This window comes from Lissotriton vulgaris, chromosome 12, assembly GCF_964263255.1.
Source record: "Lissotriton vulgaris chromosome 12, aLisVul1.2, whole genome shotgun sequence".
Taxonomy (NCBI): domain Eukaryota; kingdom Metazoa; phylum Chordata; class Amphibia; order Caudata; family Salamandridae; genus Lissotriton; species Lissotriton vulgaris.
The window spans coordinates 246,078,468-246,094,440 of record NC_141700.1 but is presented as its reverse complement, the minus strand read 5'-3'; the positions used below and the strand labels follow the sequence as shown (position 1 = coordinate 246,094,440).

Genomic DNA, 15,973 nt, shown 5'->3' with positions numbered 1-15,973 from the left:
CAGTACCACATGGGTATATGCTACATATTTACACTGCACTCAACGCAACATAGACTCCAAATATCACTCCGTGCCACATAGTTACACACCACATAATTACACTGCGCTCAAAGCAACTTGCGCTCCAAATACCACTCAGTGCCACATAGTTACACGCCACATAATTACACTCTTTCTATCGCACCACCACAGCATCACTCGGCACCACCACAGCGTCACTCAGGGGCACCACAACATCACTATGCGCTACCACAGCATCACTGAACGTCACAGCATCACTCGTCACAACCACATCACTCAGCGCCACCACAGCATTAATCTGTGCAACTGTTCAACAACTTGTTCAAATATGTTCTCTCAACGTTTCAAGCTTTATTACAAATGTCACAAAAAGATGTTAATATTTCAATTCTGCTCTTGAATGTTAGTCACAATAAAGTACACTGAACATAATCTTCACAAAAGGTATTTACAAAAGTTTAAGCTATTGCCATTATAAATTATAATAACTTTTATTTAAGTATTAATTATTTAAAAAAATTAAAAGCAATTGTTATTTGTGATAGCAGTACATCTAAGTCCCGTAAATACAACACATATTGCATTGCAAATGCTATAGGTGTCACATTTGGGAAAGTTAAAAGTATTGGCATTGTAAATGACAAAGCTATCAATTTCGCTATTTTCAAAACCGACACATAAATAAAAAATGTGTCATTTACAAGACCAATAGCTCATACTTTCGTAATGCGAGACCTATTGCATTGCAAATGCTTGTTTCACCAGTGTTCAGTACTATTCCTGCAAGATGGTCCCTCACTACCCATGTTCCGGTGTCAATAGGAATTTAGAGCTACATTTTGGAGACCTAAGGGTTTGCACCCAGCCACACTTCACTAATTTTTGGGTAGCACTTGCTGCCCCCATCCTGTGATCTAACCATGTAACGGTAGCAAACCTAGAACACTTTTTACTTTGGTTATATAATATAAACTGAAAAGTTGTCATCTCAGAAAAGGTTTCAATTTTCAAAGTTCATTGTTTCCCCTTCATTCCCGTTTCACCTGCCCTATTTCTGTCTACATTTTGGCCTCTCAAACGGATTTGAGCTGTATCAGTCGGTCTTCTCTCCCACAGGCTTGGATTGGGATGTGAACTGGAACCTGAAAATTGATATTCTGATAATGTTGAAGTGGTGTCTCTCATATTGTCTAGTCATATTTGTGGCTGCTTCTTCTTTGGTGCAAGGTGAGAAAGTTAATTGCTCACGGTTGATGAAGGAGACCTTCAACTTTTAAATCCACTCCTATTCCTTTGTTTAGCCAACTTTGTTTGGCAACATCTTGGCATATGGAGAAATGCTTTTACCTAAAATACAAATATGGTCTCATTCTAGCTTGGAACAGGATTTATTCTTTGATCTTGAAATAGTGGGCACTTGGTAGGATGTCTGGAGGGAGATCTTAATTTAGTTTGTAGCAAATACGTTGATGATCCTATCCAGCATTACTTGTGAACAGTGAAATTCCCAACACCTGATACACAGGGATCATTGTTTTGGGTCAGGACAACACGTTTCCATATTTATTTTGCCCACAGAACAAAGTAGGTCCACCGTCTTGGATGCACAAATGCTTTAACTGCCAGTTTGCGGTACCATAGTATGGATCAACGAAAGAGGATTTGCTACCACAAGGCAAGGGTTTTATCCATATGTATACGTTGTTCAAAATATAATATGATTCATTAATGCAAAACCTTTACTATTCGGGTGAGCGCTCTAAGGAAATACTGGCATAGAGCTTGCATAACCGACAATTGTTTGCTATAAAACATGAACATGTTTGCAAAATATAACCTTTTGGAAGTTTTGTAAAGCTGCCAGATTATGTGTAAATACAAGCAAGCGTGCAAGATAGTTGGTTGTTTTTTTACTTTCTAATTAAAATGTACACAAAGGATTGCAGCTTGAAAAAAACGGTTTTCTAAACTAGATTGCAAGTTTGAAATATCCTTTCTCTGAGGTTTTCATGGAGTTTAATCTTTGATGCATGCTAAAACTTTACAAAATCACAAGTTATTATAGAAGTGGGCCCAGAAACTGTACTCCTGGAAAATGTTGGTTTATCACATTTTTTGCATGAGAAAATATACATGCTGCTGTTCTGCTCCTGCTTTTAAGGTCACATTTCCACTCTTTTGCAGCTTGGGAAGAGATAGGAGAAGAGCTGGTAAATGCCTTTAGTTTGTGGGTGAGCACTGGGAGGCATGGCATTCCAAACCTGGAATTATTTTCCATTGACTTCCAATACCTGTGTGTAGATTTGTGGAAAGATGGCAAAATCAGAGCCTTGCTTGTATCAAAAACCAACATACTATGAACATAATAAGAGGCCATTATCAGAGCACTAATGCAAGAAATTGTAAACGGTCAGTACTTTTATTAATGGAGAGAGACTCGTATCTTCTGTCCTCATGGGCCCTACGCACATACATAGATGAGAGCCCACAGAAATAAACTAATCTCACTTAGATAATTAATTGAATATGGTATTGGAGCTATGGTTTCTAATAGTTAGCAACTGGTTTGCCAGATCATGCGAGTGGCATGGTTTTCCCCAAAGCACTGGCCTCGTAGACTCAAGATGGCACCTGAACACACTCCAAGCAAAATGTAACCAACCGAACTCTGAGGCAGACGGCAAACTGGGAAGAGCCAGAGAATTAGGATTACTCCCATCCTTATGAAACGTCTTTGGATTTCCTTGCCATCCCACACACCTTCGAAACCTGCTGCATCATTTTACAAAGCCATCATGATCAGCACCTCTTCTGATCTTGTGGACAAGCTCGCCATCTCTGGTGGCTTTCAGCACATCTAAAACCAGCCCGCAGTCCGACTGGAGCCTAAGAAGTGTTAAAAAAAACAAAACACAGCAGCAGCACTTTTCCATCTGCGCACCCAGGAACAACATCCCCATGTCCTTAAGGACCGCCTCAGTGCTATTTAGATTAGGAAAAATTTGAAGATACACCTCTTTAACCACTTCACTGCGGCGGCTATTCCGCCGCAGTGCTAGGGGGGAAGAGCGGCAGAGCGGCAGGCGCATGCTGGTGATGGAACCGCTACGTCACCAGCGTCAATTGCGCTGTGCTCATGACGGAGGAGTTCCATCACGGCCCGCCCGCTCAATAGAACGCGCCGCGCAGGCGCCGCGGCAGGCCCATGACGGAACCGGTCCGTCATCAGCACAGCGCCACCGCAGCTGATGACGGAGCGGTTCCGTCATCAGCAGGGGAGGGGTTAAAGAACAGTAAACACAATGCAGTCCAATGACCAGGTACCTATACTATCACTCGTTGACTGTATGCTCTCGCCTTTGCACTATAAAGCGCTCTGATGATTTGGCTAGGTATACCAGTACCAGATGCATAAATAAGTTAATTTTCTTTTGTTCTGAAGAGTGAATGCTTTTGTTTTTATTTCAATCAGAAGTCTAAAAGATTTGTTGGCCCTGTTGAGATTCAAACCTAATACTTGTAAATAAACACAGATCACTGAAGCAGTCTAATTACCCCTTGAACTAATTTTCTGTAATTTAATTCAGAACACTCAGGGTGTGTAAAAATGTGTGCAAAACTTGCTCATAACACAGGTTAATCTTTTATTGCTGAAAAGATTACCGTACAGACTTGAATTAGATTTATCTACAGGAAATTTAAACTGAAAGCTTAGTTGAACTGGTGTAGTATATATGAGGTGTATGATATACCTCATGTTTCTTGCTCTGCTCTATTGCCCTCTGAACGTGTCGGCTTACAGGATATTTATCTTTCCAGCAGCCTTGTGCTTTTGCAAGGCCATTAGGCCCAGATGCATGAAGCTATAAACCGCTCGCAAAGGGGCAGATTCTCAGAATCTGCCCCTTTGCGACCGGTATTTTTGCATTTGGGATGCATCATCCCAAATGCAAAAATCGCAAATTGTGAATTTGCTAAATTGCGTTTACTTGCATTTAAGGAATCTCAAATTGAGATTCCTTAAATGCAATGCATTAAAGTTTAAAGAATAGCGATTTCGCTAATAGGGCTCGCAAATTACCATGAAGTACAACTTCATGGTAATTTGCAAAAACTTTGAAAAATGCACTAAAGTGCATTTTTCAAAGTTTCATGTTGCGCACACACATGCCCTAAGGGCATGTGTGTGCGCAACATATGTGCACAGATCAATTGCAGAGGTGCAACAGGGTGTAATTTGGATTCGCAAATTGAAAATTCAGGGAGGTATTCCTTAATTGCGACTCGCAATTTGCGAATCGCAATTAAGGCATTTTAAGAAATCGCTATTTTTAAAGTGATTTCTTATTGCATAGCATTTTGGGATTCCTTATTAGTGATTCCTTATTTTTCGCTAATAAGGAATCGCAAAATGGATGCTTGATGCATCTGGGGGTTACTGTTTTGTTGTCACGCAGCTGTCAATTACTGGACTAGATTTAAAAACATAATGTGATAAATGCTGACACGGGACCTGACCTCCGGGACATGAAATCCACCACGTCAGGACAAACTTGTCACATTGACCACCAATGCAGTTTGTGTAGCAAGTGAATGAAGGCTCGTGGAACCGAACTTTATTGGTAAGTAATTGGTAACTATTACCCTACTTAATGGTTTTTAAATTCTTGTTTAAAATGGTTTAAAATAAAACTGTAACAATATATACGGGTAGCCAAATGGACACCAAGATAGCCGCCATCTGACTGTATGCAGAGCTCCAGGCTCTCGTCTCGCACAGCTGCATTGGCTCCAGGTGAAGATGCCTAATAGGAGACCTACAGCGATAGAGCCAGTGGTCAATATTGCATTGGTACTCTCTGTTCTGGATGGTGGCTGAGACTCTGTGGTTAGAGGCACACCCTTGGTGAGGCTGGCCAATGCTCAATGACCTCTCTATCTGTAAAAAACGGGGTTCCCTGCAGCCCTCCCCTGTGCATGGCAATTTGATTAGAGAGTGATTGGGAGGTGACTCACAGTAAGAGTGCAACTACAGTTGGAGTCCCGGCGGGCGGAGGGATGAGCCAGAAAATAGTGATGGTGCCTGTCCAGAACCTGCTGGCCCAATTCCAGCGGGATAGAGTGGCTTGACACTGCACTCTGGATTACCTTACCATGGGTGGTCTCTGTGGTGGAGACATAGAGGCTTCCTCCTAACTTTGAGGCCTGTGAGTCCGCCTATTTTCGTGGTTAGAGCATAATCTTGTAATGGGGAGAGAGGGCACTCCTTTAGTTCTAGAACTCCTCTCCACGGTTACATGAAAGAGGAGACTTGCAGCATTAATGTAACACTGACGGCAGGTGAGGTCTAGATGGGTGCCTGAAAGAAGCAGAAACATTCAAGGCGAAGTCAGTGAGCGCCCTGGTGACCCTAGGGGCAGAATTCAGGTTTTAGACAATTTAAGGCGAGGCGCACACAGCAGGGTGCTGGGAATCCCAGCAAAGTTTCCCAAAGAGTCCCTCCAGACAGGGTTCAGATCATCTTTGCCAAACTGTTGGAGTCGGTTGAAAATGGCACAGCCAGTTGTAGTGAAGGCAATTAGCACCCCCTCCTTTCCCCCCTAGGAACCAACCTCCAACTAGGACCTGGCGCCTCTGTATTGGCAATTGTCAAATTTGATAATTAGAGAAACCAACTTCTAAGGGTGGCAGCACAACGAAAAGAAGTGAAATGGGGGGGGGGGGGGGGAGAATTAAGTTGCTATTGTTTGCACACATGAGATGACATAGGTTGGCCCAGAAGAAGCCTCCTAGAAATCTGTTAAGAACTGAACAGAGGGTTTTCCGAGGAAGTTGTGCTTCCAGCGACGGTAAGAAATGTGTGTTCTCACAAGCGGACAGTGGCAGAGCTTTTCTCAAAATGTTAGATTCGCCTCTGGACCGATAACCGTTGTAGAGTATGGAGAAAAAGACTGCTGAGAACCCACACGCGTCTGGGAGGCTTGAATGATTCAGATGAAAGCAAGAGGTGGGGGCGGATGTGTGGGTTCTTCCTTGCAGCGGGGGTCGGACTATGCTATCTAGCTATATTTTTGATGAGAATGCGTACCTAATTAGTTGTCTTTTTTCCTTATTGGACCGCATTTTTAGTGATTCGGTGACAATATTACGAGAACGCTGAAATATTTGAAGATACGTTCTGGGTATTTTAATGCAAATTCGCAATACCAAAATCACAATGTAAAATCTCCCTTCTCTGTTTTATGACAGTAACAGAACACATAAAATCGCAGTTTGGGGAAATGTAACAGCGCTTTCATCATATCTGTTAGTAATTTATTTATTTATTTATTTTTAGAGTTTTCTATAGCGCGAACTTGAACCGATTAGGTTATCAGAGCGCTTTACATAGCACAAGTTTTGTTACATGTTAACATATCATTCTGTTTAATCTGGTTATGTGCTGTAATTGCTAAGTGAGATCTGGCCCAACTGTATGGAAGAGTATTTCGCAATTGAATGGCAAGAAGCAGAAATTGCATACTTAAAAAGCATCGGTAAATGCATTCGGTTTCGCCTATGTGAATAATAATGAACTGTTTTTTGTTGTAAGTTGTTGCATGGTGAGAAGGTGTGCAGTATAAGTTATTGAAAGTCCGTTAAGTTGTTAGAACTTGATTATTGGGAGGCAATGCTTTCTTGCAAACTGTGTTTATGGAATCACAAATTTTCCATAATGCTTTTATAATAAAAATAAAGTGCTGCTGTGCACTGACACGCGTTCCATGCTAGATAAGCAATTGGGTCCAATTGTCTCCATGGTGATGGATAAAATAACAATTTGCTGATCATTTAAAGAAGTTTTCAGTGGGTTCGTGTCACACACTTGACTCAGCCTGGGCTGTTGATTATAGTGCAAGCGTTGTGCAGGGGAGATTAAGTGGACAAGTACGGTATCTGCTGCTGTTCAAAAAGCCAAAAGGAGACGTGATCACAGAACCCTGTGACTTGTAGACCACAAACATGCGTCTAACATAACGGATGTCCATGTGACTTCAATACCCAGCATGAATCTTGTTTTAAACAAAGTGCTTAATGTATTTACACCACACACTTTTATATAAGGAGGAAGCACAAGAATCTGTCCCGCCCCGGCGCAAATGTGTAAACCAAACACTGTAATTAACGAACTGTAAATAATAAAGATTTAAGGTTAATAAGCTGTGTCCCCCCCCCCCCCCCTGCTCCCACTTAAACGGCCCACCAAGATGTGCTGTGCAAGAAAACCAGTGCCTGCTACTGTATGCCAAAACAGCAGGAAACGCATCAAGGAAAGGCAATGGAGGTAGCAAGGGGAGCAAGACATGGGGATAGGTCTTGTCAGGACAGGGGGAAACTCTGAAACCAGAAGCCCTCTCATTTCCTGTTTCAGATCCTTACTTTCATTCTTATTTGCAAACTGTTTTTTCTTTCATTGGAATAATCATAGTTTATGATAATTACTTAATAATCCAGGTCATTGTATTTTTGCTGTGGTTTTTTTTATTGCTTTTCCTTTTCACCAGTCCAGTAACAGTATGTGTCTACTGAACTGCAGCTGTCTCGTAAAGGTTGTCAAATTGTGATTATTTTTCAGTGAAAAATGGCTTTTGAATGAATGGGCGAAGAGGAAGATTAATTATGACTCCAACAATGAGTTACTTCCAGAAAATATACATTCACGAAAAGTATCTCCTGTGTGGATGAGAGCTCTGTGATGTGACCACCCATTTAAAAAAAAAAAATGAATATGCCATCGTGCATCGAAGGCTGATCTTGCGCCACTGCTTAGCCAACTATTGAGCTTCTTGAAATACTATAGACTTATTCCAGTAACTCATTAGTTTTGATTTTCAGCTTGTGCAGTTGTGTACTTAAGTGTGTTTTTTTTTTTTTTACAGTTGAGCTGTTGCAGTGTTTTGAGCAAGTACAACTTGGCGAAAGGACATAAGTTGATAATGAAAATGGTGTAGGTCTCCGTATTAACCAGCTCTTTTTATTTCCTCCAGATTGATCTGGAAGTTGAAAATCTACGCTACATTTCACAATGGCGGGAGCAGAAAGACAAACACCTCTTAACTCTGGCACGAATAACCGTGAACTTCTTAGCCAAAATACTGCTAATGATTCTGACAGTGAAAAAACTGAAACTATGCAACTGAAAAAAGAAATTTCCTTGCTGAATGGGGTCAGTCTCATAGTTGGCAACATGATTGGGTCTGGAATCTTTATCTCGCCCAAAGGGGTACTACGTTACAGTGCATCTTACGGATTATCATTAGTGATTTGGGCTGCTGGAGGTGTCTTTTCAGTAATTGGAGCACTATGTTATGCAGAAATTGGAACCACCATCCTCAAGTCAGGAGCAAGCTATTCATACATACTTGAAGCTTTTGGCAGTTTTGCTGCTTTTATCCGTTTGTGGACCTCCTTACTAATCATTGAACCAACAAGCCAAGCAGTGATTGCTATAACGTTTGCCAATTACCTGGTACAACCTGCTTTTACCTCCTGTGAACCTCCTTATGTTGCTTCTCGTCTTATTGCAGCAGCCTGTGTCTGTGAGTATTTTTAAATTTGAATGTGTTTCTGATACTGTTGTAGTTAGTGAATGTTTTTGAGTTAAAATGTTTTCAAGTAGGAATGGGGCTGTTATTATGCTTTCACTGTAGACCTTCAATATTAGGAAAATAATGTAAAATTACATGTCTTTTAGCCTACATAGTAGTGTTGTCACTCGCATGTTGCCAGCAGTTTGAGAAGTGTGTGCACTTAATATGCAGAGCAAACACAAGGAGATGATGGACGGAGCGCTGAAACTTTTCAGACACTCACCCCCAGTCACAGATCTGGGTTAAATCCATCATCATTCTTTAGCTCACTTCGCCACCTCAGTTCAGACCCAGCTATATGCAAATCAGTCTGGACCCTGTGCCCGAACTGCCAAGCCAGGTCTTTCCTGAACCGGAAACAGGCATCCTGGTAGTGGTTTCTGGGTAACACCCTTCATCAGCCAGGCTAACTTGAATCGAGTGGCAACGTGAGCAAGGGACCCACGTATGGGCATACCCTGCCAACTTGGGGCAAACAAAGCAAACACAAGGGGTGAGTGTCTGAAAAGTTTCAGTGCTCCGTCCATCATCTCCTTGTTTTCACTTAATATGCAGACTATTTTTAAAATTCATCTTAGTTCATGCTACTTGAACGCTAATTCCTATAATTTTTAGCCTCTGTCCCTTTACTTATTACTTAAAGTTCTCTCTCCTGATTATGCTCACAATAGTCTCACTAAGTGCTACAGACTTCTACCAAGTGTTGTTTTTGTTATGTATTGGCCCACTCTCTGACACTTGTAAAATGTATTTGAAAGCAGCTCCTTGTTATAAAAGATCTGCAGTAAAAACCGAGCTACAATTTATGTCATCATTATGAGCAATTTACATCTCTTTGTATTGTCTGAAACCTAATTATCGAAGGATTGCTCTCCTCCACAGTTTAAAACCCTGTCTTATGGCCCCTGATTAAGACATGGAAGAGACGTATACTATAACTGTTTTGGTTTTCTCTAAAACGTGTAGCCAATTTAATGGTGCAGAGACATTATATTTCACTTCAAGACACAACAACAACAACCCTCAGAGAGAATGTACTTAGCTGTGCCACCCGAGCACATTCACTAATCACTTTTTCTCCTCGATTGAAGAATTCATATTTTTTATTCAAGTTGGCTTTCATAACCAGAAGGACTTGTTTCTTCTGGCACTCTCCCTAGATATTAAAATCACCCTACACGCAAGAGGTCTTCTATTCCTTGAACAGACTACAATGTACACTACAAATTGTGGGAGCCTAATCCTTTCTATCACTCTAACAAAACAATCTTTCGATGTCACAGTTGGAAAGGACTAGTAGTACCAGTCAACATTAGGGTCCGAAAGGCTAACTGACTTTTGGGATACTTCGATCTCCAGCTAACTGCCTTGAACGCACTAACATAATCCTGATCACTGCACTGGACTAAGTATATCCACCTCAAGTATAGGGCAATGAAAAATAAGCATGCAGCATATAAGTGGTATACACAAAAGCTAAAAAAAAACTGAGATGCTGATACTTACAAAGGTAGAATCCAAATGGCATACAGTCTATAACCATATTGGCAACGTATCTTACAGATGCCGAAATATAATTATCTGCTAAGGCTTGCCAAACCAAAATGTTATACTACTAAGATCTTGGGGGATAATTTTACTATCCCATTCGAAGACCGCATGCAACAACCTCCGTCCTTCTCAAGAATTTGCAGATGCTGTTTCCTTTTCTTGCAGGATAAAACCCAAAACATAAGAAACTGCTTTAATCTAGATACTTATTTCAATACTTAATTCTACTCCAAACTCTGAATTCTTAGAATCTTATAAATGTGCAGAATTTAATATTCTTATTATTGAAGAGTTGGATGGACTAATTAAGGAAGTTCCCCCAAACACTAATCTGTGTTCAGCTAGGACATTTCTGGAATTGTGTTGACCTCACATTATTCCATAGGTAACAGAAATTAATTGTTTGCTCAAAACAGGAAAGTACCAGTAAGCCTCAAAGCAGCAGTGGTTAATCCTGTTCGCAAAAAACCTACATGCAAACCCTAAGTAACTCTCTAATATTCTGACACATCTGCTTACTGCCATAAATCTCTAAATTACTTGAGAGCAGTTGTAAAACAATTACAGTACTGTATTGAATCAAAACATGATGCACCAGCTGGATTTAGACCTGCTAGGAGAACCAAATTGGTGGTGATATCTGCAGTAGATGAACCACCAAAGGTGGTGGATGAAGGAGGGTAAAGGGTCCTTATCCTTCTCAACCTCTACCGCTTTTGACACTATTGACCATTATGGGATGTGGCTGGCTGTAAGATTGGAGGACCAGTACTAGTCTGGATTCACTCTATTTTGGTAGCCCCCGTGCAGACAATTGAGCCACAAATTGATTGCTATCTCCTCTCTTTCTTTCAGAACGCAGAAACCAGCCTTAAGTCAGATACCTTCTTAAAACAAAACTATTTAAATAACTTGACTGATTCACTGTCTTTCCCTCCTTTCAGGAAAATTTTAGACCATACATGTGCAACTATCGAGGAATGATAGAGCTCTTTATAAATTCTCTTAACAAATAAAAAAATATATATATCCTATACATTTTCAACACTTTTGATAGTGAAAATTTTGTCCGTACTTCTTCTTTCCCTTTTTAAGTCTCGCCTATGCAGCGCGCAAGCGCTGCTTAGGAGGGACCTCTTGGAATCGCACTGTACTTTCTTGGAAACTCGTGGATTTTTGCACTGTTTCCAATGAGTACTCGTGCATGCAGAGCGTTTGCCTTGCGGGAGCGAGCAGCGGCGCCATCTGTTTGCAGCTATCGCGCCTTGCTGCTCGCTCCCGCAATGCAAGTGCTCTGCATGCACGAGTACTCGGTTAACTTTCGGGTCCGCGCTTGTGTTTCAGTGCTTGTTCTTTATTGAGCTTCTGCTGTTGCAGGCACAACAACATGCTTTGTTTCCATTGGGCTCGCCATGCCTGCCTTTTTTGTATAACTATTCCTGTGTTTCCACTTTTACCTAAAAATAACTTGTTTCAGGGCTTATGGTCCTTGGCAAGAAGCCCGGCTCCCATGCTGCAGTTTCCGGGATCTGCTTCCGATGAGCGGAGAGTGACTCTGGAGGAGCCGTGTGCAGGCAGGGTTTGGGTGAGCCAACCTCTTCCACCATTTGAAAGTTTAAAAAAATAGCATCCCATTTCAGTTCTGACAGTGTTCCGGGTTAGTTATCGCCACGGGGCAGACACAGCGCCTGCTGCCAAGATTGCCACCCGCCGGCTAGTTGCACTTTGGACTGGCCGTAGCACTTTCAAGGGAGAGGAAGTGCTTTGTCAGAAGATCCTGACAGCTGCAAGACTTCCAGCCCACGCGGGAGCAGACAGACATGGTGCTCTGTTGTTGTCTTTTGGTGTCACTGCTGCCCACCATGGGAGACCGCAGGTAACCCTCCACCACGGCACAAGCAACTAACCGAACACTCTGCTGCCCTGGGTGTCATTCTCCAGTGCACGGCAGACCCCAATAGCGTAAACTTGCGTCTGTAGTTTACTTTCTGCCACAGGTTAGCTGACCGCTTCTTTTACCTCAGCACGCTGCTTGAAACCCCTGCGCATTACATAACCAGTGCATGCTTGTAAAGTTCTAATCCAGTTGAATCAGAACCCACGGTGATACCCATCCTGTCAAAACCCGTAGTACACAGGTAAGCCTACAACGTCCCTGCTACTGCCCACGTGCCCACATGCACCTGCTGGGTCCATTGTACCAACACTCTACCTTAACAGTTGTGAAATTTCCTTTAAAAATCATTGTTATTAGGGACCTTGTTCTAATGAGTGCAGTTGGGCTGCGTAGTTGCTACAACTAGACTGCATTGATTTATTAAAGGAAAGTCCAGCATTGGAAATTTGATGGCCTGGAGACAATTTGGTGCTTCCCACCTAAGTTCATGTGATCATAGAGACAATTTCCAGCTCTGGCTTTTGTGTGACTGACTGGTGCATTCTGGCTGTTGTAGTCTTGGTTTGCTTTCATTGCCCAAATTATACCAGCAGACCTGATTGCAATTGATTTATAGCAGAAAAGTTCATGACTGGAAACAGTTTCCCTGTTGACATGGAATAAGTTTGCCACCATAGGGGACATGATTAACACACAGCTAACCATTTGACTTCAATGGCCACGGCATACAGTAACGTTGTGTCTTGCAAGCTTGACATTCTGAACTTTACTTGCAGAGTCACCAAAACCTAGGCATCTCACGTTTTCCACTGCTCTAGAGTAGGTTTGTCACAATTTTGTTTTACGCATAAACAGTCTATTTTTTGTTACTATCATGTTTCAATATAGCAGCAAATTTGTAAAATGCTGGAGGGTCTGCCTAATGAGGGTGAATTGCTGTTGTGTCTCATGAAAGAGTCCGTCTGCGAATCCGTCTGAAATCCACAGACAAACAAGCATTTGCAATGAATAGGTCTCGCATTTACGAGAGTTTAAGCTGTCGGCATTGTAAATGGCAATGCGTTTTATTTATGTTTCAAAAAACAAAACATAAACAAGAGGCATTTCATTTACAATGCCAATAGATAAAACTCACACAAATGCGAGACATGTTGCATTGCAAAAGCTTGTTTTAAGTTGGAGTTAGATTGCTCACCGAAGTGCCTTATCTTCCACACAAATGATCCAGTTCAAATATTGGACTTTGGTGTGCTCTGTATATATTGCCCATTCTGTAAACCTTTATCTTGCTGCCCTGGTAGGGCATTGCAGAGTGTTTTATCAGAGGTATGTGGGCTTCTACCTCTCTGAGGTAGCTAATATATAAAGTGCAATGAAGTTTAACTCTGCAGCGGGAATTATTTGTCTATTTCCTGACTTTGTATTGCTAATAAGGTATTATTTGAAAGATGATTGTTCGCAGTTGTTAAAGGCACCACATTGTCTTCCAACAAAACAGAAACCTTACCCCTTTGCAGTAGTATTTTTGAAGTTTCACTGCACTTTGGAATCCCCAGAACTTTATCTTGTGTAAGGTGCCAGTTATACGAATACATCTCAGTTTAAAGTCTGTATCGCGCCTGTGAATGAAACTTCTTTCATGAGTTGTCTATTTTACACGCCTCTAGCATACCCAGCTGAGTTTTTACAGTTGCCATCTGTAACTATTTGTTGTCTTTGTTTGGTGGGCTTGTTTTTTTCTCTCATTATGATAGCCAAACTGAGCCTTCTCACACACACATACAGAGCAGTGAAGTGCTGTGGCAGTTGAAAGCATAGTCAAATCAAATCAAAATCAGCTTTATTCGGTGCAACAAATCTCACCATAAAAGCATACTATAAAAAATATTCCTAAATTTAAGTTTTATTCTGTATATTTAAAAGAAAAATACTGAAAAAGAATTGTTTAAAATACATTTGTGCAATATTTTGTCCAAAAGTCCGTATGACCATCATTAATTCATCTTGACGTTTTTAAAGGGGCTAGGGATTTGCAAGACATTCAGTCGTGGGAGATAAAGTGCTGGTGCAAGGAGTACATAGTGAGACCTGGAATACAAAGTGAGCATTTTTGGCAATGAATCAGTAGTAAAAACAAAGCAACATTTAAGAATAATCATCCAAGTTTTTATACAGCAATGCCTCAAGATGTGAATAATCTTTTAGTTTCCTGGTTGCAAGCTGTATGAAACGGATTACAGTACTTATAATTTTCACATTTTCTAAACTACATACAAAATTGAATGCATATTTATAATTAAAAAGCATGTTTGATCAAAATAGGGTTTTTAAAACCATTTTCCAGATATATTTATAAAAACTACAAAAGAGAATAAATTGCTTCGTGGATTGCATAGATTTTACGTCACAAGGACATTTCGGTATTTTCTGACACTATTTATCCACTCTTGGGAAAGCAACTAAATAATGGAACGTACTCATCCTTAGCCTAGTGAGATAAAATCGCTGTTGTACTTTTTTCACCAGTATTAAGTACGGCTGTATGCCCCTCACAAAAGGTCGTTCACAATGTGACATGACAGTGTGTTTTTGACTGACAGACCGGTCTCTTTCATTTTCCTTTTGTTCTAAATATTAGTGCTTAAGTTCCTGTTTGCTAAATTCCAGAATGAGAAGGGGGTCAATTCTGTCCATGTCAGGTTTACAGTGTTTTAAAATGTTGTTAATGTGCTCCAGCCAAGGAATCTTCCTGCTAAGATCAAGTGCTAGACCGTCCATAATTAGGTCTTTTGTGAGTTTTGTTTCGTCCTTAGACCAGATGCCGTGCCAAAAGGGGAGTCCTGCAACATTTATTGTGTCACTAATGTATGGAGTTGATAATTCTTTGTGGATTATGTAGTTTGCGGTCCCATGGTGGACTGCCAGTAATCTTTTAAGAATTTATTTTCTTGGGTCTGAAGGGAGGTGACCTGCCCCAGATAGCAGCTCAATAACAGACCCCTGAAATACATTTGCTTCGATAGTGTTAAGATTTCGCGGATAGGTTTATTGCCCATCTTCGCCGAAAATCTAAAAATGCTCTCGATTGATCTTAAGAATTTCATATTACATAAATCGATATGGGAGTTCCATGTACCATTTTTATCAAAAAAGCAACCCCAAATAAGAGAAAGATGAGACTCTATTAATTAAAACTCCACCTACATCGTGTTGTTTATTTTTGGGATTTTTGCCCCCACATGTCATTACAAAAGTTTTCTTTAGATTTATTTTCAGATCTTTCTTTGTCATGTACAGGGCAACATTTTCTATAAGTTCGCTGTCCTTGATATGAGGACAGTGTCGTCTGCATAAAGCAGTACAGGGGTTATACAAGTCCCAACTTTCGGAGCATCTACCCTAAAATTTCATAGAAAGGGGTCTACATTGTTAACGTACAGAGAAAAAAGGAGGGGCGCTTATACACAACCCTGTCTGATGCCATTCTTTACACTGAAATCAGGTGTGCATTCCCCCCTCTTTCCATATCGTACCCTAGATGTTAGATGGGTATAGATCTGTGATAGGTATGTGACTATATCAGAGGGGGCCCCTAGCCCTTTCAGTGTTTGCCATAGTTTGCTGTGATTAACTAAATCAAAGGCGCTAGTAAGGTCAACAAAACAGAGGTGTAGTGCCGCTAAAGTGTATTTCCCTATTATTAACTCTAAATGTAAACACTGCTCTACCGTCCCAATTCCTCTTCTGAAACCATACTGTACATCGGCCAGTATTTTTTCCTCGTTGGCCTTGATGTCAAGTCTTTCCAGCATTATACAGCCCATCAGTTTTGACGTGGAGTCAAGAAGAGATATTAGGCTGTAGCAATTTGGCT

General features: G+C 41.0%; 1 protein-coding gene across 1 annotated transcript in view; it reads left to right on the top strand.

The window, feature by feature from the left end:
• SLC7A6 (solute carrier family 7 member 6) overlaps positions 1-15,973 on the top strand; it is a 374,495-nt gene that overhangs the window by 47,701 nt on the left and 310,821 nt on the right. The window contains exon 2 of the mRNA XM_086947751.1: positions 8,049-8,600. Within this exon, the coding sequence (XP_086803877.1) occupies positions 8,087-8,600 (514 nt within the window). The 5' untranslated portion in view covers positions 8,049-8,086. The remainder of the gene's footprint in view (positions 1-8,048; positions 8,601-15,973) is intronic.